At 29.4% G+C, this 27,917-nt stretch overlaps 1 protein-coding gene across 2 annotated transcripts; it reads right to left on the reverse strand.

Annotated features, from left to right (window-relative positions):
• Positions 1–260: 260 nt before the first annotated feature.
• Positions 261–26,651, reverse strand: LOC105154409 (G protein-coupled receptor Mth2). 2 transcript variants are annotated; one of them, XM_087410857.1, is made up of 6 exons: positions 26,528–26,651; positions 23,205–24,397; positions 20,970–21,048; positions 13,715–13,899; positions 10,646–10,811; positions 261–1,790 (listed from the first exon to the last, which is right to left on the reverse strand). In XM_087410857.1, the coding sequence occupies exons 2-6, from the start codon at positions 24,268–24,270 to the stop codon at positions 1,469–1,471; spliced, it is 1,818 nt and encodes a 605-aa protein (XP_087266983.1). In that variant the 5' UTR covers positions 24,271–24,397; positions 26,528–26,651; the 3' UTR covers positions 261–1,468. The 2 variants fall into 2 exon arrangements, with proteins under 2 accessions (XP_087266983.1, XP_087266984.1); XM_087410858.1 differs by having other exon boundaries at positions 26,476–26,572.
• Positions 26,652–27,917: the final 1,266 nt, after the last annotated feature.

Consider the following 27,917-nt stretch of genomic DNA (forward strand, 5'->3'; position numbering starts at 1 on the left):
ATAATTATAGAGAAAAGGCCCCTATTATGAAATACCGAATTTATTTTGGGCAGATGGTAGAAATCTAAGGGCAGAATTTAAAAAATAATAGATCATTTGGAAGGGAATTTAATAAATTTTAAGATAATGTTATGTAAAATTTAATTCAAATTTTATTTTTTTTATAATTAGAGAAATATAAAAAGTAAGCAAATCGCTAAGTAAAAAAATTGTGCTCCTATGAGATGCCCCGAGATAATAAAACGCAAAGTACATCAATATTATAATTAAAAAATTTTATTTAATGTTTCTAAAATACAAACGAACACAGCCAGTGCGCGCGCAATATAAATATGTGATGCATTGTAAATGAGACCTAGAACTCGTTTTCAGATAGTTGGAACTAAGCATCGCAGAAACAGGCACTCGATGTTCATTCCGATTGTCCTTTTTATTATTGTATAGTAACATTTATACTTCAGCAACAATTTTTACTATGACATAGGAGCATAGGTTATTTCATATTAGAAATACCCTGAATATCTCATATTACCATTTCCTTACGGTTTTACAAAATCAACTTCTGTAATTAAGCAATTCAACGTATCCCATATTTTTCTATTAGTATCTTACTCTATCACTACACGAAGAATTTATTGCTAACTATTTACTTATTAAATAATTAACAAGATTTAAAGGTTCATCTCAACGAAACTTGAAGACATCCAAATTCTAAAATCTTTTTTTACAACGACTACAAGCATGATCTAATAATGAATTTTCCACTAAATAGTTTTCAATCCAAGAGCAATAAATTCATGGTGCAACCAACAGATAGCGTTTGTTAGTTTAGCGGAAACGCCGCTATCCCATATTAAGAAGCTCCCATCTCATAAAAGAAGATTTTCCTCTTTACATATCATATACGTATAATATATATAATTATATACGATTACATATAAAATATGTTCATTTACAGAAGTTATATAAATTTTATATAAAACATTTTTTTCCGAGTATTTATGCATGAAAAATTTTGTACTGTGATGTATTTCATAATAATGTTCGGGCTTTTAAATAAAAAAATCAAATAAAATTCTTCACACGTTAATTAAAAATTATATTTCACATTATTTACATTATATTCACTTATTATTTTACATTTCATTATTTTCACACTTAAAAAAAATGAGGAATTATTCGTAATCACATGTTTTTAATTTGAGATAAAATTTGAAACGCATTTAAAGTGAAAGACAAAGAGAATTGTTAAAATTTAAGACAATCCCTCCTTGTATAATTTTGGTCTTTTTCTAAACCGATCAAAAGATAACGTAAAATAATGTAATCTGATATAGTATATATGTATGTAAGATCTTTGAAGAATTAAATTATGCTGCTAATTAACTGTTAACACTCATCTATAATAGAATTTTCTCTTTGTATTGCAACCAGTAGGATTAATTAAATTTTACGAGATGATTAGCTGTTAATTAGAGGAACTGATTTGTTGCATGGATATTGAACTTCCGGACAGCGAAGTGGCTGTAGTAGTATTCGAAGCTATACTATCACTTATTGGAATCTTAAATGGACCACAAGTCTTCCCGCGAAATTGTTTTAATAGCATTTCCTTGATCTTTCTTCTACACACAAATACAACGAAAATGATGAGACCTTGCAAGGCATTTATGATGTCGGCCAGATACCAGATGTACTTTGGTAGAATATTGGTACCAATCACCCACGCTAGTATCTCCAAAACCCAAGTTATTCCCATCACTATGAATAGCTTCAAGTACATATTAAACCTGTGAGCAAATATATTTTTGTATTGTTTGTAGTTTCAATTGTGATTACAAGATATATTAATAAAATGTATAATATTTTTTAGGGCTAAAAATATTTGTGAAATGTTTTTTTTATTATTATTAGTAATTTTACATGTTCCTAATAACAATAATAGTAAATAATCTTAAAAAACAATAAGCTAAATTTTAATCACAGAGAATTTCAAAATTTCTTCTAAGAAATATTTAAGAAATGCAATATTAACGTTTTATACATATATATATATATATATATATATATATATATATATATACAGTGACTCGCATTAATATTCGGACATCATGATGCTTTAGAAATTATTACCATCTAAACATAATTTTTGTTGGAGTAAGAAATTTATGGCTTTTATTTTAAATTGAAAAATTCATTATAGTGATTAGAAATATAAATTTTATTTTTATAATTACTATTTATATGATATAGTTTCGAATATATTAAATTATAGACAGAATTTTGCTTAATTCTTATATCGCACAAATATTCGGACACTTAACAAGATATAATAATATAAATATCTATAAACGAAATGATAATAATTTTAATACTTTGTTGGATAATTTTGTTTAATAACATACTGCAAACGTTTAGACATGTTAGAAATAATTTTTGTTAAATAATCTGATGTAATGCGCGTCCATTCCTCTTTTAATCGTAATTTTAGTTCTTCTTTTGATTTTGTAGGTGTAATTCAAATGTTATGATCTAATAAATTCCATAAATTTTCTATGGGATTTAAATCTGATGACTGTGGTGGAGGATGTAATACTTTTGGAGAGTTGTATAATAAATATTCTTATACTATTCGCGACTTATGTTTTGAATCATTGTTTTGATAAAATTTGAAACTACCTCGTATATTTATATTATTAGCACTTTTTATTAAATTGTCTTTTAGAATACTTAAATAATTATTTTTATCCAAAATTCCGCCAATGAAAACTAATTCATCCACTCCTTTACTTGAAATACAACCCCAAATCATTAAACTTCCACCGCCGTGTATCATAGTTGGCTTCAAATTTTTCAGCTTGAATTCTTCGCTTGCTTTTCGCCATATCATTTTCCGTCTGTTAGATCCAAAAACATTAAATTTGCTCTCATCAGCGAATATTACATCAGTCCACTATATTTGTTCTTTAGAAATAAATTCCTTAGCGAAAATGAATCTTTTCTTTCGATTCACTTCATTTATGAATGGCTTTTTACGAGCAACTTTACCGTAATCACTTTCTTTTAATGCTCTACGAACTGTATCAGGATATATCTTCTTGTCTCTTCGTATAATTCAATTTTGTAGCAATTAATCCAGAATTTATTTTTATGTTCCCAATAATTTTACGTTGATCCCGTGAATCAAATAATTTTGGACGTCCTTTCTGAGGTATTGATTCAATGTAATTTTCACGATCATCTTTTTACAATATCTGCTACTCTAATTCAAATTTATTAATTTATCGATTTCTCGATATGATTTGCCTTTTTCATAATGAAAAATAACAAGTTGATGTTTATCAACTATTTTTACCTTTATATCCCATTTTCATTGTTAATTTGTGTGATCTTGGGGAAATTAGGTTAACTAAATTCAACATGAAATAAGTCACATATTTTGTATGACTTACTTCACGGTAAATAAGTAAGGAATAAATTAATTTGATTTCCAAGGGTCAATAAATATAAAATATATTGAATGTCTTAATATTTTTGTGATTCTAAAATTAAGAATTAACTTATTTAATATTTATTACATTGAAAATTACAATTAAATAAAGAAAATTATTATTTTTTACATCTATAATGAGCGTTTCCAATGATTAAAAAACCGTAAATTTCTTAATCCTATAAAAACTATATTTCAGAAATAATAGTTTCTCTATTATTATGATGTTGACGAATATTAATGCGAATCACTGCACACACACACACACACACACACACACACACACACACACACACACACACACACACACACACACACACACACACACACACACACACACACACACACACACACACACACACACACACACACACACACACACACACACAGACAGACAGACAGACACAGACACACACACACACAGAGGATTTCCGGTTAGCAAACGATAGTGTGAAGACATACAGCTAACAGAATGAATATTGATCGAGAAACAGCCAGAAACGAAAAGAAGGAAAAAATAAGTGGAGCACAAAAAAAGAAGGTAGGAGAGTTCCGGGAAAAGAAGGCAAATGAAGAAAAAAAATCTGAAGAAAGGAAATTAGAAGTTTCGGGAAAACCTCTAGGTTAGATAGAAAATAGAGCGAATTGGGAAAGGAGGAGGAACGAAGAGTCTACGGCCGTTAGATGGCACCAATGCTAGGAAGATTTATTATTCATTATTATTATTATTCATTAGGTAGTAAAAATAAATCTATAAAAAAAACATGCAGAATGTAACAGGAAAAGAAGAGCCCATGATAAAGAGGGAGATCATGAGAGAAATGGAGGAAAATATATGCAAACGGATAGAATAGATGAACGAAAATATGACAGAACAAATAATATATATATGATCGAACAAATAAAGAAAAAATGGAAAGAAAAAAATTGGAAATAGAGGAAAGAAGAAAAAATAAGAATAAGGAGGAATACAATATAGAAAGGAGGAAGCTGGAACAAAGAATAGAAAAGCTAGAATGGGAGAGAGAAAAGAAAGGTAGAGAGAGGAGAAGAAAAACATCATTATTATAAACAAACAAAATGGAACAGCAAGTATTAGTATTCATTAAAGAAAATTTGAAGGTAGATGTAACAGTAAGAAAAGCGTTCAAGATACATGACAGAGATAATAAGTACACATAGTAACTGAATTGAAAAGCTGGGAAGAAAAAAGAAAGATTATGATTTGAAAAAAGAACTTAAGTGCAGGGATTTATAGATAATGATCTAACAAAAATGGAAAGAGAAATGCAGAAATAATTGAAGAACAAAGCAAAAGAGGAGAGAAAGAAGGAAACAATGGTGAAGGTAAGCTATGGTAAGATATTTGTGAAAGATAAGTGGCTACGTTGGAATAAGAGAGAGAAGAGCATAAGAAAAGGATAAGGGTAGCAGGAGTGTGATGGAAAGAAAGATAAGAATCTGTTTCTAGAACATTGCGGGACTATTTAATAAATGTGAAGAAACGTGGGAATACCTGAAGGATTTTGACATCGTTGGATTACTTGAGACATGGGTAGACGAAGATAGATGGGAAAAGATTAAAAATAGGTTGTCGAGGGACCAGCAAGAAAGGAGCATAAAAAAAGAAGAGCAAAAGGCGGGATAATCACTGCAGTGAACAAGAGAGTAAAGAACGGAGAAGTTATGAAACTAAATAAAGTTATGAAACTAAATGAAGCAGTGATGAAATGTAAAATGGAATATAATGAAAATAAATGGAGAATAATTACAGTGTACAGTTAAGAGATAGAAAAAACAATGGAGTTATTAATGAAACATATTTCAGAAGAAGAGGAAGAGTGTTTAATAGTAGGAGGAGATTTAAACGCAATAATAGGTAACGAAAGAGATTCAGAAGAAAATGAAAAGAAAAGTGAAAGTAGAGAATTCATAGATAACATAATAAACATATATTAATAAGTAAAATAGAAGAAAGGGGATAAGTGATACTGAATAAAAGCTTTGGAGAAAAGAGGGAATGGACGTACATAGGGAAGAGAAGATTATTTGTTATAGATTACGTGATAGGAAACAAGCAAGAGAAGAGATAAAAAGAGTAGAAGGCAACAGGATGGAATTAGATTACATACCATTAGAAGTAGAACTGGTGGGGCAATTAATCGAGAATAAAGACAAGAAGAATACGGAAGTGGAAATAAAGAGAAATGACTGGACGGAAGAGAGGGTAAATAGCTACCAGAGAGAGATGCGAAGAATGGAAGAGTACACAAAAGGATATAGAGGGCATCTTGATGGAAATGAAAGAAAAGATTAAAAGTGCGATCACAAATTATAAGAAGAAGATTACTCCTAAATTAGGAAAAAGAGAATGGTATAATAAAGAATGGAAAGATTTGAAAAGAGAATTAAGAAGAGAACTGAGGGATCTAAAGAAAGAAAGAACTAGCAAGGAGGAATATATGATAAAAAGGAGAAGATATAAAGAATAGTGCGAAGCACAGAAGAAATGAGGAAATAGAAGAAAAAAGGATAAGAAATATAAAAAATAAGGAAGATGTATGGAAATATATTAATAAGTTTAGGAAAAAGAAATCAGAAGGACCAAGCAGGGATATATTATACACATAGACAGCTGGAGGAACCACTTTATGGAGGTAAGAACGGTTTTGCAGCTAGAAAGTGATGAATGCGAAGAAGAAATGATAGATAAAGATAGAAGAAGAGTTTCGAAAGAAGAGTTAATAAAAATGTTGAGAAAATTAAAGAAGGCAAAGGCGCCGGGAGAAGACGAAAGAGAGAATAAATAGAGAATAAGGCGTGGAGGTTTATGTCCAAAGAAATCGGAGAAGAATTCTGGAAGCTGATTAACAGAGTATGGAAAGGAGAAAGAATACCATCAAACTGGAATTAAGGTTTAATCTGTCCTACAAAAGAGGAGAAAAAAACGAGATTAAAAAGTACAAAGGCATTACGTTAATAGACATAGCATATAAGATCTACGCGACTATTCTAAACAAAAAACTTAAAAATGAAACGGATGAAAAGTTGAAGAAAGGACAATTTGGATTCAGAAAGAAAGAGAAGAGGAAAGAGAAACGGAAGAGGAAGGGAAGAGAAACGATGGATACGATCTACATGGTAAATTACGTGATCAATAGGGAATTGAGCAAGAAAGGAGGAAAGATATTTACCTTTTTCGCAAAAAAATTACATTTGATAATGTAGAAACAGAAAACAACTAAATGAAATGAAAAAGATGCAGATAGATAACAATCTGACTTCGAATTATGGAAATGTATAAGGAAACACTAAATGTAGTGAAAATAGGCAATAGGAAATCGGAAGAATTCTGGAAAAAAAGGCTTCAGACAGAGATGTCCACTAAGCACGACACTGTTCAATATGTACATATCGGATTTGGAGGAGGAAATGGAAAAAGGATAGACAGGAGGAGTACCTTGCTCAAAAATTTCCACTGAAACCGATTGAAAAATTTCCTATGAATTTGAATCCGAAATGCGCAACAGCAATCTCCGATTGATTCCCTTCGCAGAAAAGAAGAATCAATTGACAAATTCCCACAATAATGTAATAGGTTCAAATGGAATTATTTATGATACAATTTCAATAAGATTTGATAGGTGGTCATACAATCCATTTTTCTTTATATGAAAAGATCTTTATATGAAGATCACTTTTAAAATTTAATAGGATTTTATTGGGATTCACACACAATGCGCTTAAATTTTATTTCGTTCAATGAGATTGAATGGGAAAGCCGCGCAATGATCCCAGATAACATTTATGTTGCATAAGATATCTAAAAGACGTCTTTTAGACATCTTTTAGATATAATACGCCTAAAAGACGTCTTTTAGATACCTTATGCAACATAATAAATGTTATTTGGGACGTAATGGGATTCTATCGATTTTCATATGATACGTGTATAACGGGTTTTAATTGGAAACGCGTATTAATAAGATTCTATTGGTTTTAATCGGAATATGCTTTTACAGTTTTTTATCGGCTTTCATATTATACGCGTTTAATGGATTTTGATGAGAAATTTTAATGAAAAAAATTTTTTTTTATTTTAACATGGTTTATTACTATTTTTTTATCTTTCTAGTTTAATTTGGGGTTATTTTTTTTGTCTGCATTCTATTTTATTAATTACAATTAATTTTTGAAAACGCATCGCCGCTGAGATTTAAAGATCTATAGAAACCTACAACCTATAATCCTTAAAACGTCTAATACACTAACGCTGAGCTAACGCACGCTTATGATTAAGTCAGCAACCTTAACGTCTTTTACAGTAAGAAGGGTTAATTCAGTTTCACCGACTTTAAGAGATCCAACTATTTCTTTACATGGATTTAATGGGTTTTAGTTACGCACACGCTTTCATAGCATTCTATTGGTTTTAATCGGAAATACACTTTCACAGTTTTTAGGATTCTATCAAGTTTTTTTAATGATATACATTTAACGAATTTTAATAGAAAACACACTTTAATAAAATCTATTGAGAATCTATCGATTTTAAGAGGATACGCGTCCAATAGTATTTTATTAAGATGCAGTCAATTTTCTTATGATATATGCGTTTAATGGATTTTAATTAGAAAATCGCTTATACCGAGTTGAATGAGATTATGCCGGATTTTGTACGTTATAAGTTCAATGAGTTTCAATCGCTTATACCGAATTAAATGGGATTCTATCGGATTTTGTACGCTATATAAATTCATTTGGTTTTAAATTGGAAAATCACTTTTATCGAGTTAAATGGGATTTTATCGAATTACAAGTTCAATGATTAAAACCCGATTAAAACGTTAAGTTCCGATTAAAACCCATTGAACGTGAATGCTACAATGGATGCCATGTATAATGGAATTCGAGAAAGGTAGAAGTAGAAAAAAAATGAGGAAATGGAAGAAGAGGAAATAGAAGCAGTTAAAGAAATTAAATATCTAGGATAACTCTGCAGAAAAATAGGGGAACAGAGAAATATATGTATAAAAGAAAGATTAAAGCAACAATGGCAATAAAGAGAACGTAAAGTGTTGGGGAAAAAATTTTCAATTTCACGATTTCGAAAAGAGAATGAAGATATTCAATACTCTGGTGGAAAGAAGAAGTATGGAAAAGGGCTGTGGGAAAAGAAACGAAGTCCTAGAAAGAGCAAGATTGAGTAAAAAGGGAAAGAGAGGCAGGAAATCAAAGTATAAGAAAAGACCTTATGAAGAGAAAGAAGAGAGACAGTAGAAAGATAAATAAAGATAAAAGAATCAAGATATAATAGCAACTATAAGAACGTACGGCCAGAACAAATCTTGTTACCAAGATATTTGAAAAATAGAAGTATAAAAGTCAGATATAGATGTGGGAACGAAGCAAAAGGAAATCAACACTGGAGAGAGGAAGAAGAAAGAAGATGCAGAATTTATCAGGCTGCAGAGGAAATTATGATTATGTACTCAAGAAGAGCAAGGAGACAAAGAATGGGATGTAGATAGAAGAATTTATAGGGGAAGAAGTTAAAGGATATAATATAATAAGAAAATAGATAAAATAAGAAAAGAAGCAGAAAAGAGAGAAAAAGGAAACAAGAGGAAGAGGACCCCTCCTGGATTGTCACATCGTATAAAAAATCAGAAAGCAAAGTATGGATTCTAAGTATAATTTCCGAAGCAATTCCAAGCAATATTTTATATTTTTATGTTAATAGTCTTATTTTCAGAGCAGTTTCAAACAATGTTGCATAGACAATCTTAAAGTACCAAAACACAAGCAGTTATAGGTATCTGATAGATGTGATGTATTTTGCTTCATGTTATTTGACACATTGTATATTTTTATATTTTATATATATTATATATTTTATTACTTTAAATACGAAGCGCCACTACGATCTTTATGTTGAGATGTTGAATTATTATATATATATTCATATAAACGAATTACTTTCAGAAATGATAATTGTATATTTTATATTTATATAGATATACGATTTGAGATGTAGACATGTATAATGTATATATAAAGAATATATAACCAATAAAATGTAAACTGGAAGCAATCCTAAACCGTAAGGCAAGGATTAAAATTAATAATAATAATAATAATAATATATACCCGAGAAAAAATGTTTTATATATAATTATATAAAATTATATATATATATATATATATATATATATATATATATATATGATAGAGATATGAATAATTAACATATCAGACTCTGAGAACAATTGTCTTATTATAGAAATTATAAAGCAAATATAATTAACATGTGTGAGGCTATTTGTAAATGGATATACATGTCTCTGCTTCTTTCATTAAAATAAATTATATATATATATACAGGGTTGGCCATATTCGACGGAAAGACCTTGAACCCTATTAAATGATTTTTAAAATGAACAGCAAAAAATGTGTTTTTTTCCCATGATTGAAAAAAAAACATCTTTCCGTCGAATATGGCCAACCCTGTATATATATATATATATATATATATTTATATATATATATATATACATGTAATGCAGATAGGTATATATAGAATCAGAAAATTCAGAAGCGTTAATGTATGCTTACATATAACGATCCTAATTTATAAAATAATTATATTGCCTATATAAGAATGGGAAGTATTAGTGATCTATATATCATAATAATTCTTGTAGTTTTAATTAATTTTTAATAAAATAATTGTTTTTAAATTCTAACATGGCTACTGGTCTTTTTAATTTATTAAACATCGTATTTTTTTTATAATATAATATTAAGAAATTTTGAAATTTTCTGTGATTAAAATTTAATTTATTGATTTTTTAAATTATTTTCAACTGTTTACTATTGTTATTAAGTATGTGTAAAAATAATAATAATAATTTTTTCCTTTAGTATCAGTTAACTATACATCATACAGTTTTTTGTAAATGCGAGTGCATTGAATAACATTAATTCTTTAGGGCCACTTTGACCAACTCCGCTTAACTTTAATCAATGATTAGTCTATTGATCAATCGCATCCATCGTTAAGTCAAATGACAAATATAATATGATTGGTCATTCCAATCTAATCGTCAATCCAAATTAATCAGAGTTGATCAAAGCCTTAATTGTAATATATACCTCTGCTTATTTTCATCGTGGCGCTTGCTCTCCGAATCTCTCAGCTCACTAGCTGTATGTATTTTCTGGTGCAGAATTGTTAGTGTTGTGCAGATGAAAAAAAAAACGTTACTAACGATAGTAATACTCATGGGTACGTAAAAATATAATGATTTTGCTATATTCTCTGAAACAAAAACAAATTCTTTGTATTACACTGCACTAATACATGTGGATGATACGTCCATTATTTAAATTAAAAATTGTTGAAAGGAGGATATCAATTTTCGAGGGTTTCGCGACTACTCGGGGATCGATTAATTTCTATGTTTTCTTATATATATTCTCCTTCGTAAAAACCAAAAATAATCATTATAATAACGTTAGACTTAAGGAAAAAATTGGTACATTGAAATGAAATGAATAAAGACATTATTCACTATCAGTTATGTCTCAATGATTTAGAAATTATTTCCAAATTGGATAAAATGTGAATAATATTGCACTACAAAATGTTAGATTATATTTTTCATTAAAACATTTGTTACAAAAAAATTAATAATGAAAAATATAAAAACTTGAAAATATGATAAAACACATTAATTAGAGCTTCCCAAATTAATAATTTTTTTACGAATCATTTTGTATTTTTAGATTTTATTCATATCGACTGTAATATTAATAACTGGCAACGAAAAAGTTTTCTTATTTAATTTTAATAGACCACGGGTTATTTTTGGTTACCTTCCCGGGCTCAAACCAGGGTATATGTACTAGATGGGGTGAAAAGTAACCTCCTTGACCGCCAGAATGCGCCACTACTGCAAAAAAGTTTATGGTGCCTTGTAGTCCGTTCATATTTAGACAGACATGCCAAGTGGCAGTGCGATACTGCCCTTAGTTTTATTTTGAGAGCTGATTGTTGTTGACGTGTTTGCGAAAACGATTTTCGTTCTCTCATAAAACATTATTTTTTGAGAGGCAAAACGGCAAAGGAAACAAAAGAAAAGTTGGATAAATATTATGTGGCTAATACTCCGTCAGATTACACCGTCAAATATTGGTTTCGAGAGTTTCGTGGTGGCCGCAACTCCACTACCGATGAAGTCCGCAGCGGCAGGCCCTCCGATGCGGTTACCGAGGAAAATGTTCGGACTAAAGTCGAAAGCAGACTGAGTCGAAAAGTCTCTGCCATTTTGCAATTTTCGCAATAATTAATATTTAGAGGACAGCAGGCCCCTTTAGAGACTCGACAGTCGTCACCTTTTTCGCCACTCAATGACATTAACTTATGACATTAACAAAAAAGGTCTAGCCTTTAAAATAAAAAAATCGATTAAAAACAGCCGGTTGTTAAAATATTAAACAAGATATGAATTATTAAAGAACACTATTATATCAAAATATTGATTTTATTCCAAAATAGTGGACATATTATTATTTAAATAATTTTTTATTCAAGTATTATCAACTTTACAGAAAAACAACTAGAGAAAACAATTTTTTATCTTCTTGTCATAAAGCTCTAAGAATTTTTTCAGAATTTTTTATCAATTTTTATGCATTTTCTTATTGACAACTATTTTTCCACATAAAAAAATGTAGTATTAAAAAATTCTAAAAAAATTCTCATAACTCTATAAGAAAAAAATAAATAATTTTTGTCACTTGCTGTTTTTCTGTAAAGTTGATAGTACTTAAGTAAACAATTATTGAAAACCAATATTCGGTGATAATTTTTATTATAATAATTAATATCTTGTTAACTATTGCGAGAATTTTCTCGTTATCAAACAGCCTATATTTATACATATATACACACATATATATATGTATATATACGAGGGCAAGGTGAAAAGTAACCGACCTCAATATGAAACATGAACATGAACGCAGTTTTCAGTTAAGTACCAAGTGTTATATATCAAATTACTCGCATTGAAAATATCTATAATTTCTCCTTTGACCACTTTGCTAAACAATTCACAGCTAAAAAGTTATAGCCAAAAAAACCATAAGAAGAAAAAAAGCAAAAAACGAAAATTTAAGAAAAAAAGTACGACTTGTTGTTGAAGATGCCGCCATCGAAGTCAAACTTTTCGGTATATATTCAAGTGTTATATATCATATTGCTCACATTAAAGGCGGCTACAATTTCTGCCTTGACCATTTTTCTCTACAGGTTAACATAGGCTCGGTAGGCTTATAAGTTGCTGCGGCAGATTTGAAAAAAAGCGCTAACATATTTTTTGACTCTAACTTTTTAGCTATGAATTGTTCAGAAAAGTGGTCAAAATATAAATTATAGATATTTTTAATACGAGTAATTTGATATGTAATACTTGGTACTTAACTAAAAACTTTGTACATAGTTCATGTTTTCATGTTGAGGTCAGTTACTTTTCACCTTGCCCTCGTATATATGTGTGTATGTATGTATAAATATAGGCTGTTTATATATATGCGTGTGTATAAATATGTAAATATGTACATAGGAGATGTAACTTTATCACTTTCGGTCCCAAATTCGAATAAAAAAAAAAAGGATATCGTCATTTATCATTGTTTTTTTAAATAAGAAAATTTTTTCGTTGCCAATTAACAATATATTATATTACAGTCGATATAAATCGAATTTAAAATGATTCGTAAAGATGATTAGTTGGAAAGCATTAATTGATGTATTATCGTATTTTCAAATTTTTATATTTTTCATGAGATTATTAATTTTTTTATAACAAGTATCCTAATAAATATATAATCTAATTAATATTTTATGATGCAATATTACTCGCATTTAATCCAATTTGGAATCAATTTATATATCAATAAGGCATAACTAACAGTGATTTTATAATGATACGAATAAGCACTTTATTCACTTTATTTCAATGTATCAATGTATGTTTTTCCTTAAATCTGGCGTTATTATACGATTATTTTCGATTTCTACGAAGAAAAATACATAAGAAAACATAGAAATAAAACAATTCCCGAGTCGCGAAACTCTTGAAAATTGGTACTCTTTAATCAAGATTTCAATTAAATATTAATTTTCTGCTAGCGTTAATATTTGTCGTTATCACTTACCACCGTACCAAAAGCGTTTTTCGCAAATTTCTGGTCGGATCAAATTTTCTGGTAGATTGGGAATATTATCCATAATGGCGCAGAAACCGTTGAGAATGATAGTAACTCCCCATGCATAGCTCGAATATATTATAAGCTTCTTTCTTTCATAATGGTTTCCTCCTCTTCGATGCGAACGGAGTTCTCTATAAAATGCAATTTATGTTTAATCAATAATAATTAAATTATTATCCAATATATAATACATGCGTTTGAAAATAAAAATATTTTATTTCTCTCTTTAAAATTAAAGCTTTGTGAAATAATAATCATAAGAACTTACACACAACACGCACACTTGTATATCCCTATAGGCGCATAATATTATTTAATATCAAGTAATCATATTTTAGACATATTCTCTTACAATATTAAATGTAACATTTTAAGCATTTAAAGCACGATATATTCTTAACTTTGTGAAATCGAAATAAAAAAACTCCATGCATTCTATTTCATTTATTTTTTTGCAATATTCAAATAATTTTTTAAATTTAGATAATTATGAGAATTGATTATAAAGTTTAAAAAATCTTGTCGCGCAGTGGCAACAACAAATGTTTCAATGAACACTATAATTCCTAATGCCCGCACATTGGACGCGAAAACACTTGTCGCACGGCAAATGTGATGAAGTAACTAGTAAGCTTACAGTTCCTAACATTTTCATTGGATACTGCGTTGGATACTCGCATTTTGCGCGCGGCAAGCGTTTCTACGTCCAGTATGCAGAAGCCATAAATTAATGGAAATAATCATATAAAGTATAACAATCATATAAAGTATAATTGATCTATGTTTCCACATGTGACAGCAGTTCAATTACTCAAAATGTTTTTTAACGTCTCTCTATAACAATGCTGCAAGATTTGTAAAATCTTATATGTATCATATATTATAATACAATTCCTAATACATATCATTTGTAGCGATATTACAGTACAATCTGCAATATTGCAACATTTCTGCAATGTTACAAGTTTCTGTACTGTGTGGGTAAGCATGTAATATTACCAGGAGTGAACATATAACCATCCATTAAATTTTTTAAAAATATTATTTAATATTATATAATTTCAGTAAAATATTCTTCAAACGTTACGTTTAATATTCTAGAAATATGTTTAAAATATTATTAATTTAATATAAAATAATATTCCTATACATCACAGAAACTTGCAACATTGCAGATTACGCTGTAATATCGCTATAACAATGTAGAGATCAGGAATTGTAATACATAATACATATTACAGAGCAAGATTTTACAAATCATGCATCATTGTTACAGAGATATTAAAAACATTTTGGTTTTTGAGTAATGAGCTGCTGTCACATATGGAAAGATCAGTTACACGTATAATTGTTATAATTATATAATTGTTAATTATTTCCATTAATTTAGGAATTATAATGTTCGTTGAAACATTTGTTGTCGCCGCCGCGCGATAAGATTTTTCGAACTTTACAATCAACTTTCATAATTTTTTGAAATATTTAAATTTAAAAAATTCTTTAAATATTATAAAGAAAATGAAGTAGAATGCGTAGAGTTTCTTATTATTTCCATTTCATCAGTTAATGTATAAAATAGGCGTAGCTGCATAAAATGTAAAATATATATTTGCGAAAAAGTTTAAAATGTATATAATACATACACGTAAACTTTAAAATATATCTGTACATAAAACATTTGCAATTAAGTATAAAATATAATAATAACTATATAAAACTATATATAAAATTATATATAATATAAAATATATGTTGATTAGTTTTTTCTGCATTTTTTTATTTATATCACGAATTGTCTTTCATATTATATTCAATAATAATAAATAAATTATTTTTAATAATAGTTACGACATTACAGCGCACAGTTATAATATTGCTACGATCTTACAGCGCAATCTTGCTGAAGGCAGACATTTTTATAATGCTATGACATTGCATAGCAAATACATTGCGCAATTTATTTGCAATATTATAACATTGCAATGAGATATATCTGTAATCATTTTGCAATCTTTCTGTGCTGTATGAGTTACGTGCCTATAGGAATAATATATACAGGGTGGGCCATCTATTGGTACGTTTTTGAATTTCGTCGTATGGCAACACCGAACGAGCTACAGACCCGAAATTTTGACAGTTTATTAGTCATACCGTCCGCGGCACGAAACAACATGTTTTCTCTTGAAGAGCGTTTTGAAATTTTAAAAACTTATTTTCAAAGTCAGTGCTGTGTCGCCGAAACTGTACGAATTTTGAAAAGAAATATGGGTCGTGATAGAGCACCCACCGAAGGAGCTATACGCAAATTGGTGAGGAAAGTTCGTGAGAAAGGGATGTTAGTGGATGACATTATATTACGACTGTTTTGAGTGAAATTGGCGCCGAGGTAGTCCAAAATGTCATTAATAATTGGGGTGACCGAATGGCATACTGTAAGGCCAGTAGAGGGAGCCACATGAACGAAATCGTTTTTCATTCTTGACGCGGATACTTTTAGCTTCACAACAAAAAAAAAATTAATAAAAAATATCAATGTATGCTCATTTGATCGCATTTTTAAAAACGTACCAATAGATGGCCCATCCTGTATAAGTCGTAGTAGTCGTAGAGTCTTAAGTCGTAGAAAATTAACCGGAGAAAATCACAGTCGGATATGAAAAGAATAATCGACTATGATTAGTCAATTTTCTACTACAGGGTGGGCCATCTATTGGTACGTTTTTAAAAATGCGATCAAATGAGCATACATTGATATTTTTTATTAATTTTTTTTTTGTTGTGAAGCTAAAAGTATCCGCGTCAAGAATGAAAAACGATTTCGTTCATGTGGCTCCCTCTACTGGCCTTACAGTATGCCATTCGGTCACCCCAATTATTAATGACATTTTGGACTATTGTTTTTCAAAGCTGGAATTGTCTCACACTTTGGGCCACAGCCTCAATATTCTCGGGTGTGCGCACTGTCCGAGCTCTGGGACCACTTCTGTCATCCACTAACATCCCTTTCTCACGAACTTTCCTCACCAATTTGCGTATAGCTCCTTCGGTGGGTGCTCTATCACGACCCATATTTCTTTTCAAAATTCGTACAGTTTCGGCGACACAGCACTGACTTTGAAAATAAGTTTTTAAAATTTCAAAACGCTCTTCAAGAGAAAACATGTTGTTTCGTGCCGCGGACGGTATGACTAATAAACTGTCAAAATTTCGGGTCTGTAGCTCGTTCGGTGTTGCCATACGACGAAATTCAAAAACGTACCAATAGATGGCCCACCCTGTATTGTAAATCCCGCATAAGATTTGAAAGTTACAGTACTGTCAGCATTAGTATTACGCAAGATGTCCAGCTAAAACCTCTTGAATATTATTCAGAATTACGTTCTGGATAATATTTATCAAGATCAAGGCCATTGGAGATTATTCTTCTTATTTTCATTTTTGCACTGAAAATTCATTTTACGTAAATTCCATTGGCCTTGTCTTAACATATGTTATCCAGAACATGATCTTGAACAATATTCAAGAGATTTTAGCCATCAGTCAGACGCCTTGCGTAATGGTAATACCAATGGTATTGTAACTTTCAAGCCTTAACTCGAAAAATACTTAATGAAAAATAACTTTATCAGTGTTTTGAAAAGCTCTTGACACCGCTATTAGATTCTGGCATCAAAAATAGGATATTCCATATATTTTTTTTAAAATCGATGTAACCTTGACCTGATCTTGACAGCGCCACCCAACTAATAAGATCTTTTTGAACTTTATTTTTTTGAATTTTTACCTTTAACGTTTTTTTCGATAACGCTTTTCTGTTACGTCGACATAATAAATTTAAATATTATTTAAATCAAGTATATATGTATATTTAAATATTTGTTGCTGCCGCGTGACAAGATTTTTCAAACTTATAATTAACCCTCATAATTATTTGAATATATGGATTTAAAAAATTCTTTAAATATGGCAAAGAAAGTGAAATAGAATGCATGGAGTTTCTTATTATTTTCATTTCACTAGTTGAATATATACAATATAGGTGTATCTGCATAAAGTGTAAAATATATGTCTACATATGCAAAATTTTAAATATATATATACCTTTAAATATATATATATATATATACCTACGTACAAAAATAGATAAGGGAGAATGAAAGAACTATTTTTTTTCAAAATATGAAACAAAATGTAACCTAGTGTTAAGCAAATATAGTAGCTTTCTTATTTAAGTGTACTCATTTATTGTATATAAGATCTATTATGTGTATAAGATCTTTAACAGAAAAATAATATTTAGTCATTAACAGAGATTTAATCACCACTTTTCATGAACAAGAAATTCAGCTTTTTCAAAACAATGTGGTTTTGAAAAAATCATTATCTGTTTTAAAAGGGCCACTGAATTATATAAGCTTTAATGCATATAAAATTAAAATGTCATCCTTTAAGAAATATTGTTTTAAATATTATTTTAAAAAATTAATAAATATGTGAAAAATGAAAAATATAATATTTCTAATTAAAAACATTTATTGCAAATAGAATAAAAATTTCCCTTATTGCCACATTAAGTATGAACCCAGTCAGAATACAATTTGCATTGATACCTGTCTAAATTACATCAGAATAATATATTAAACATAATAGATGATTGAAAAGAGTGAAATATGAAAGTTGAGTCGTAAAATGTTTCAGTATAGTTTAACCTAGTAGCATCATAATCTAGAATCAAAATGCTGTTTTATAAAAGTACAGAAATACACGAAAATCTATTCACTTATAATAAATATGTACAGGAATGCTTCTCAAAGAAGGAGACTGCATCTAAAAATAATCTTGTATAGAAGTGTTCTGACAGAATCATATATTGATGTATTGACCAAGCGAACGAAAATGACTCGACTGATCATCAGTACGATACATTTAAAAAAAAAATTACTGACATACTAAAATTGCCTGAATTGTACTAAAAAAAAAGTAATATACAAGAAGGGCAAAGAGCCAATAACGTATAAAAGAATTTTAATTTAAATAAGCAAAATTAATACAAAACAATTATAATAAATAAACGTTTCAACTCCAATCGAGTCATTTTCAATGTAATCTTAAAATATATTAGGTGTACAACTTTGCTTCCGCCGTTTTCCTATAGATGGCTTTGGCGGTAAGTGATCGAAATAAATAGATCATAGACGTCATACAATAAACTTGGGCATCTGTCAACATAAGAATTAGAAACATTAGTTTTGTGTCTGCATCATAAAGTTATTCTCGATTGAAAATGTCAGTTTACGAGCCAAATTCTCGTCATTTGCGGGAGGTTTTAATTTTCTGCTTCAATATGAAGAAATCTGCGGCTGAGGCTCATCGAATACTCTCAAATACTTATGGTGAGGTATTAGTGAAACCGCTATTAGTGAAAGAACGTGTCGTAAGTGGTTTCAACGCTTCAAGAATGGTGATTTTGACGTCGAAGACTGGCATAGCCGAAAAGAGAAGGTTTTCGAAGATGCAGAATTGGGGGCATTACTTGATCAAGACTCGTGTCAAAATCAAAAAGAATTGGCACGATCATTGGGAGTGACTGAACAAGCCATTTCAAAAGTCATGGGAATGATTCAGAAGCAAAGAAATTGGATGCCGTACAAGTTGAAGCCGAGAGATGTTGAACGGCGTTTGTTTGCTTGTGAACAGCTGCTTGAAAGGCAAAGACCGAAGAGATTTCTGCATCGCATTGTGACTGGGGATGAAAAATGGGTTCATTACGATAACCCCAAGCGCAGAAAATCATGGGGAGTTCCCAGCCATGCTTCCACGTCGACGGCCAAACCGAATATTCACGGCTCCAAGGTCATGCTCTGTATTTGGTGGAACCAGCTCGGCGTAGTATTATAAGCTGTTAAAACCGACTAAAACAATCACAGGCGATCGAACGCAAATGATGTAGTGATGAATCGAGCATTGAAAGACAAACGGCCTCAATACAACGAGAGACACGATAAAGTGATTTTGCAGCATGACAATGCTCGACCCCATGTTGCGAAGTGATCAAGACATACTTGGAAACGTTGAAATGGGAAGTCCTACCCCACCCGCCGTATTCAGATGTTGCTCCCTCTGACTATCACTTGTTTCGATCAATGGCACACGGCCTGGCTGACCAGTACTTCCGGTCTTATGAAGAAGTAAAAAATTGGATCGATTCGTGGATCGCCTCAAAAGATGACCAGTTTTTTCGACGCAGGATTCGTACGCTGCCCGAAAGATGAAAGAAAGTAGTGGCCAGCGATGGACAATACTTCGAATCATAAATGTATAACCAGTTTTTTACAATAAAGCCTCGAATTTCAGAAAAAAAACGGCGGAAACAAAATTGTACACCTAATGTAAACATCGTTCATCTAAATTAAAAATGCACATGGTCTTACAATATTATTATAATTCCTTAATATCAAATTTTTCATTTTGTGTAGTACAGTGCGAATAATTTTTATCAAGAATTAACAAAGTCATAAGAAAATCCCGGAAAAGTAATCGTGAACAAAAAAATTTCACTGAAAATTTTTCAGCTAATATATTGAAAAATCGCTGAAGTTTTTCTGAAGATAAACTGAAATTTCTTCAAAATTTTGCTGAAATTTTGCTGAAAATAAATTTTTTCAGCTAAAAAAAAAACGGCGTTAAAAATCGCTGAAATTAAAATATTTTTTAAACACTGAAATTTTGTTGAAAAGTGTTCTAAAACGTGAAATAATTTCAGTGAAATTTTCCCACCAGGGTATAATCATGAGTGAAGTGAAAATGTGTGCTCATTGAGAGCGGCGCTCTTACACACAATTCAATTGCACACATCACTCACATTGTCCCGTTCCTAATAATTTTTCACTGCTTCACTAATGAAATTATATTATTTTAACTTAGCCAATTAGTGATGTAGGTGATTGATATGCACCCGTGCTCATTTCTCGAACACATTTTCGTCACGTTCTGCGCAGTAATTGAAATCCGCCATTTTATACTCACATACATAACGACTACTCACATATAGCAACTGTTAGTTTAAACATCAAATTTCATTTAAAAAGCGTTTAAAATTAATTAAATTAATTTAACTAATATTAAATTAAATTAATTAAATTAATTACGAGCACACCTTATTATTTCCACCGTGCATATAATATTATAACATATTACTCACCTAAATGTCCACCAAATATCGAAGCATGTTACATTTAGCCAAAAAAAACTCGACAAAAAGAAGAAGTTGAAGACATATGCTGAAAAGATAAAATTAAATAATGTGTTAATCATCAAGCATATATTAGAATGACAATTGTTTATAGTTTATAATTATTACTATATCTATTTGTGAGATTTTTTTTCTTGATCTACATATCTGCAGCATTGCAAAGTAAAAAAAAGTGAATTTTGTTCAAATTAAATGCTTCACTGTATAATTTCTCTATTTAAATCGGAAAATTATCTACGTGCAAAAATGTGACTCAAACAACACGAAGTCGACTAAAAGTCGACTATAAGTTGACTGAATGTCGACAATAAGTCGACAAACAGTCATTCGTGTTGTTTGTGGGAAGTTATTGTATATGTAATGTATAATTCAAAATTTAAATATTTGTCAAATATTATTTTATATTATTTGTTCTTGTAAAAATTTAATAATTTCCATTTTATTGAATTATTAGAAAAACAGAAATAAGTACACCTAGACTACTAATTTTATATATTATATATAATATAAATAAGCTACATATTATTGCATTATTATATCATTCCAGGCTTACTTTAAAAGTATCACAACTTAAAAAATGTTATTTTTTAGTTATTTATATTATGAATAAATTAGATAAAGATTAATTATCTCTATTAATTATCAAAAGTAAATTAACTTAACAGTTTGTTGCTAAATAGCACTTGTGTCTCTCTCTTAAGATCTTCAAAAAAATTATAATCACCTTCTAAAAGAGTAATATATTTTGAATTGTACTATTTTTATAAATAAAAAGAGAATCTTTTACAAAAAATATTTAGAGTCAAGACAGTTTTAATGATCGAAATTTGAAGAAATTGTTTTATTTTGAATTTAATCATTTTTAGAGCTCTGATCAAGATAAATACGAGTAAAACTGTTTAATAATGTTTTGAGTTATGTCAGTTTTTTGATAAATTATTCGTATTTATATAATTGTAACAATTCGTATTTGTTATAATTTTATAGGACATCAACATCTTCACAACTTAAAAAGGATATAAACAAAAAGACCATATATGTGAGAATACAACCAATATGAGTTAGAAATTAAATGCCTATATTAGAAATTAATGCCCGGTCGAAGCTGGATCTTTAAATAATTCAATGTGAATTATATATATATATATATACACATATATATATATATACATATATATATATATATATATATATATATATATATATATAATTTTCCGAACTTATAAATGTAATTAAACTACTGCAATAATATCACGAATTAAATTAAATTGACAAGCAATTTGGTAATTATTTAGTATAGGAGAGCACTCTCCGATGACCTTGACTTTGACACATATGTGATTAAGGTCATGATCCCAAGTGACCTTCAAAAAGTTTTAGTTCGTGGTCGTCCTTCGTTAAAAAGTTATTAATAAAAAAATATTTCAAAATTAACGTATTTCTGCTATTTAAAAAGAATATTAAATACTATTCTACATAGGTTTTGACTTTCCACGCGAAGCGATTCTCACTCCTCCTCCTCCCTTCCTCCCTGCTTAAGGGCGCACGACTTCTATAATTGTACTGTTGCATGTGGGTGCAACTTTCCTGTCTAGACTCATCCCTTTTTGATAATTAACAACTTTGATTGTTAATAACTTTTTAACATAGGACAACCGCGGGCTAAAATCTTTTGAAGATCATGACCTTGATCACATATGTCAAGGTCAAAATCATCGAAGAGTGCTCCCTATACTAAATAATTACCACAATTTTTTTAAATTTAATGCTCAATCAGGAGTCATATTATAAAGTTGTTAATCTGTTGGAAAACAGTAAATACAAATTTATTGCAAAAAATATTACCTCTGGGAATAGAATCGGGTGGATCTTTTGTATACAAGCGTCCTGAACCTTTAGACTACCGAGGCAATTTTATATATATATAATTCACATTGAATTATTTAATTTTAAAAGAACAGTTTTGTTGCGAAAACAAAATGGTAAAAATGACATTTGATCATGTTTTTAAATATATATTTCAAAGGAGTTTGTTATTGTTTGATTGCATTATATTATTTGATTATTAGTTAATAATTTCCTGTCAAATTATAAAAAATAGTTTGTCTCCTTTTTTGAAACTTAATTTTTTGAGTTGTGTCATTTTTAAAATAATATGGGACGATATAGTTATATATGCTGTACCTAGTGCAACGCAATATTTTAATTCAGCTAATCCAGAAACTTGTTGGCCAGGATATATAATCGCGTATGTGATGAATAATGAACCCACGTGTGCACGCAATGAATAACCATGTATATTCCGGAGTTCTGGCAATATGGAATATACTATGAACGTCAACAGTAGGAACGGCAAAGATAATAAGTGGCACGCGGATATATATACTGGAAGTCTTGTCTGATCAGTGCAGGCGATCACGTCATATACATCCCGAAATAAAATGGCAAAGCAATAAGACTTTGGTGAAATGAATTCGCCAGTATTCATATACAAAGAGCCATCGGTGAGAAACAAGTATGTATTGGCAAAAACAAATCTACGACCACGTCCTTGTGCAACGCATGGATCATGAACAGTCAAAAATAGTTCGTCAGATATTTGAGATGATTCCCCGGAATCATTCTTCTGTTTGTTTGGAAGAGCGTACATGTTTGGAAGAATGTACTTATTTTCTCCATATTTGACGCATCGTCCCTTTATCGTCAAGTTATAACCATAAGGACAACAGAACTGAATGCAAGTAATATTATCTTTGCACTCTTCATTTTTAACAAAGATAGTTTTCATTGTTCTGTTGGAATCATCGTATTTGTATGATATGGAATTGTTCTTGTCTTCAGTTTTGGTGAAATTTTCATTAATTTCTGGTAACGTGAAATTATCGATCTCTGTCGAATTCGTACAGAACTCCATAGCTGCCTGATTATTATCTTCGTGATTTTTTATTATATGTTCACGAGACTCGTATCGCACGGAATCATTCTTGCAATTATTTTTTGTAGAATTAATACAAGATTCATATTGCATTTGATTTTTATTCTTAACAGAATTTTCGTGATTTGCACCGTGTGATTTGCACCGTGTTAGTTCCGTCTCTTCATTTTGATATTTCGTAGAATTTACGAAAAAATCATACTGCACTGTCGAGTTATCGCTTTGCTCATCGCCATTTGTAAAATCTTCCTGAAATTCTGAGAACGAAGCAACAAGCAGAAATGCGAAACAAAGTACAATACTTGGTGAATACATCGTTAAATTATTGAAGCGTCGAATTCACAAAATCAACTTGGTTTTTTTTTGTATTGTAAGTAAATATTTAACGTGATATTGTCAATTCTGGAAAGAAGCACAATAGCTTCATTCTGCAACGTTTTGTCTGAAAAATTAAAAAAAAGAGGTTCTTGGAGTAAGCATGCGAAGTTAGAAAGATCGATGACATCAAATGAAGAAGGTATCTCGCAAAGCAAGTACTTTCATGGCCCTTCTTTGACCATGAATAACGACAGAGTGACAAGAAAACTTTTGTCTTTTTGAATTTTTTAAAGAATTAATTTTATCTCTAGATAGGTCCAACACGATTTCTTTAGAATATGTTATATAAGTAAAATGATTCATAAAAAAGTGTTGCAGCTAGAAAGCGATATATCTCGATTTAATAATTAATTATACGCGAAAGAGAACAGTTGTATTTGTTTAGAGAGATTAATTCCACGTATTACATGGTGGTTTTTATCCTAAGCTAATACAAACAAATATCAAAAATATATACATATAATGTATAAAGTGATATTAAGATATTCCTGTCGAATCGATTGTGTAGCTAGAAGTGAACAGTTTAGTTCACTTCCAGTGATAGATGGAACGAAAGTAGACAGTATTAAACTACACACCAATTACACCGAAAATTTATAAATTATGAGCTGTATTGACTATAAATAAATAAAGTAGAATTAAGATTGAGTTGTTAATATTACTTCTTCCATTACATTTTATATAATGCTGTAGTACTTGAATTATGATAGTCACATCGATTAATATACATTAATCTATTAAATTTAAGTTCCAGGATGCAAATTTTTTATAAAGTCTTTAGCTAATTTTCTCTGTAGTCATTCCATATTTATGACTATTATTCAAGGATTTTATTATCATACGCAGCGTATACACAATAAGAATTGTATAGTATAATTACTTTGCTTCTATATCCGGTTTTTATTAACCGGTTTGTATTAAATAAAGAAATTTATAAGAAAAAACATTCTTTCATCTATACTCTTTTACTTATTTATGTATGTTTACACAATGTCGTAGTTACGTTGTCTAGTTATAATAAAAATAAAGAAAAAACAATTGTCCTATAAGATAAAAGTAATTAATTTAAGTGATACGTGTTATTTGAGAAAAATAAATACAGTTTTTGTATGATAAATGATACGGAGTTGATGAGTAATTTTTATTTAATAAAAAAAACTTTGTAAAAAAGATTTGCATCATTATCATCAAATTAATAACGCAATATATTTACGCAATATATATTATGTCAATATTTATTGAGAATGTCTGGGAAAAAATGTTTTATATGTAATTATATAAAATTATATAAAATTATATATAATTTTATATAGTTGTATATGAATGGACACATTTTATATATAATTATATACAATTGTACATATATATTTATATATGCAGGGTGTCTGGAAATAATCGCCAAATATTTCATGAGCAGATTGAGAGGAGTAAACTGAGTCGAAAAGTCCTCTACCATTTTGCAATTTTCACAATAGTTAACAAAATATTAATTACTAAAAATTGCCAAATATTGGTCTTGAATAATTTTTTACTCAAATACTATCAACTTTACAGAAAAACTGCACAAGACAATAACTATTTAGTTTCTTCTCATAAAGTTCTGAAAAATTGTTCAGAATTTTTTCAGAATTTTTTAATACCGTATTTTCTCATGTTGGTAAAAAAAATGCAGTACTAAAAAGTTGATAAAAAATTCTGAAAAAATTCTTAGAACTTTATGAGAAGAAAATAAATGATTTTTGTCTCTTGCAGCTTTTCTATAAAGTTGATAGTATTTGAGTAAAAAATTATTCAAGACCAATATTTGGCAATTTTTAGTAATTAATATCTTGTTAACTATTGCGAAAATTATAAAATGGTAGAGTACTTTTCGACTCAATTTAGTCCTCTCTATTTGCCCATGAAATATTTGGCAATTATTTCCAGACACCCTGTATATATATTATTATATATAAAGTTATATATAATTGTATATAATTATATATTAAATATGTCCATTTATATACAATTATATATAATTATGTAAAATTATATATAAGTTTATATAAAATATTTTTTTCTTAAGGAAGAAAAAATTTATGTGTCATACATTTTTTTTCGACAAATGTTAAAATCAGAATTAAATGACATTTATAACGTTACGATTGATTTTGAGCTAAATATATGATGATGGATAGGATGATAAGTATAATACTATGTTCAATTTCACTTCCGCGATTCCCGGCAAATGATAGCGCACAAGTGTACTCAAGTAAGTAACAGAACAAGACTACTGAACGACGAGTTGTTACTGCCGTTTACGGCGTTAAAGAAAAACAATTTATCGTACTAGGAATTTACGCATGTATATAGTACTACGTAGTAATGATGAAAAAAGATACTATACCGACCAAGCTTTTAAACATGGGAGTTTATAAATCAGTTTATAGATAATATTATTATATAAAAATAAATTATACACATAAAGGATCATATGTATGTAAGGTCTTTTACATGCACCATCTAATTTTTTATATTATAATATCAATTTTCAACAGAACTACTGGGGGAACTCGACTGATAAAAGATATGCACACGTCTGTAGCGTAATCTTGCTTGGCTACAAGGTCATTTATTTAATGCTGCATACATATGCATTACATATCTCAGTTGTTTTTTTTTTATATGATTATTTTACATAATTTTTTTTACGTTATTTTACATATAAAAATATATTAAGTAAAACAATTGAGTTATTGAAAGAATAAAATAACTTGGTTTCTAATGTATCGTATCTAATATATTCATTGTTATCAAATTCTTATCTTAAGAATATATTATGTCGGATGCAAAATCATAATTGATAATTCAATGCATGATGTTTGGTGTATATGGACAAGAATAAAGGTTGAGTACCAGGTGCCGTCCAAAATGATACAATAGCTAACGGATATTAGCTAACATGTTCATTATCACAATTCTCAGGCTTCTCTCTGATATTAGAATCGTATTTCGAGTAATCGCTACACAAAAAACTTCTCGCATCATGTCAAATTTTTTATTAGTAGAAAAATTTTTTAAATGTTTTCAATAATCAATTTAAGGTCAATAATTTAAAAAACGATAATTTTTACAATTAAAGAGCTACCGCAAAAATCGCTCGTTTTCTAGACTTCAATTTTTGAGCCAAATGATTAGTCATGATAAGACAATAATCGCATAAAATTTTTAAGTTGAGCTGGTTGTGAAATACACGAGATCAAAGTTGTGCCTATCCTTCGAAAATGTTTGATACTATTGTGTTTTTATTACCCTAATATTCAGATTAAAAAATAGTTACAAATATAAAATCTAAATTCCAAAATTCAAAATAGCGGATCCAGGATGGTGAACACTAATATATTGTAGTTAAACATATTTCATGAATAGTTCTTTTGCTTACGGTGTAGAGATCTTTTAAGATCTTATTACAAATTCTATCTGAAAATATTTGAACTCTAAAACCTCGTAAATTCCTCGTAGAAGATCTTCCGGTATTTTTTTACTCATCCATCCTTTAAAAACCGTAAATCATTCCTTGACTCTTTTTTATACTCTTTTAAAAA

The sequence above is a fragment of the Acromyrmex echinatior genome, chromosome 11 (assembly GCF_024713525.1).
Source record: "Acromyrmex echinatior isolate Ae372 chromosome 11, ASM2471352v2, whole genome shotgun sequence".
Taxonomy (NCBI): Eukaryota; Metazoa; Arthropoda; class Insecta; order Hymenoptera; family Formicidae; genus Acromyrmex; species Acromyrmex echinatior.

Bases quoted from the DNA above. Each gene is read 5' to 3' on its own strand.
- LOC105154409 (XM_087410857.1), bottom strand. From the start codon at position 24,270: ATGTATTCACCAAGTATTGTACTTTGTTTCGCATTTCTGCTTGTTGCT. The intron at 13,900-20,969 runs GTGAGTAATATG...TGCATTTTATAG, and splicing joins GATATTTGGTGGACATTTAG to AGAACTCCGTTCGCATCGAA. The intron at 10,812-13,714 runs GTAAGTGATAAC...TTTTTGTTTCAG, and splicing joins AAAACGCTTTTGGTACGGTG to AGAATATAGCAAAATCATTA.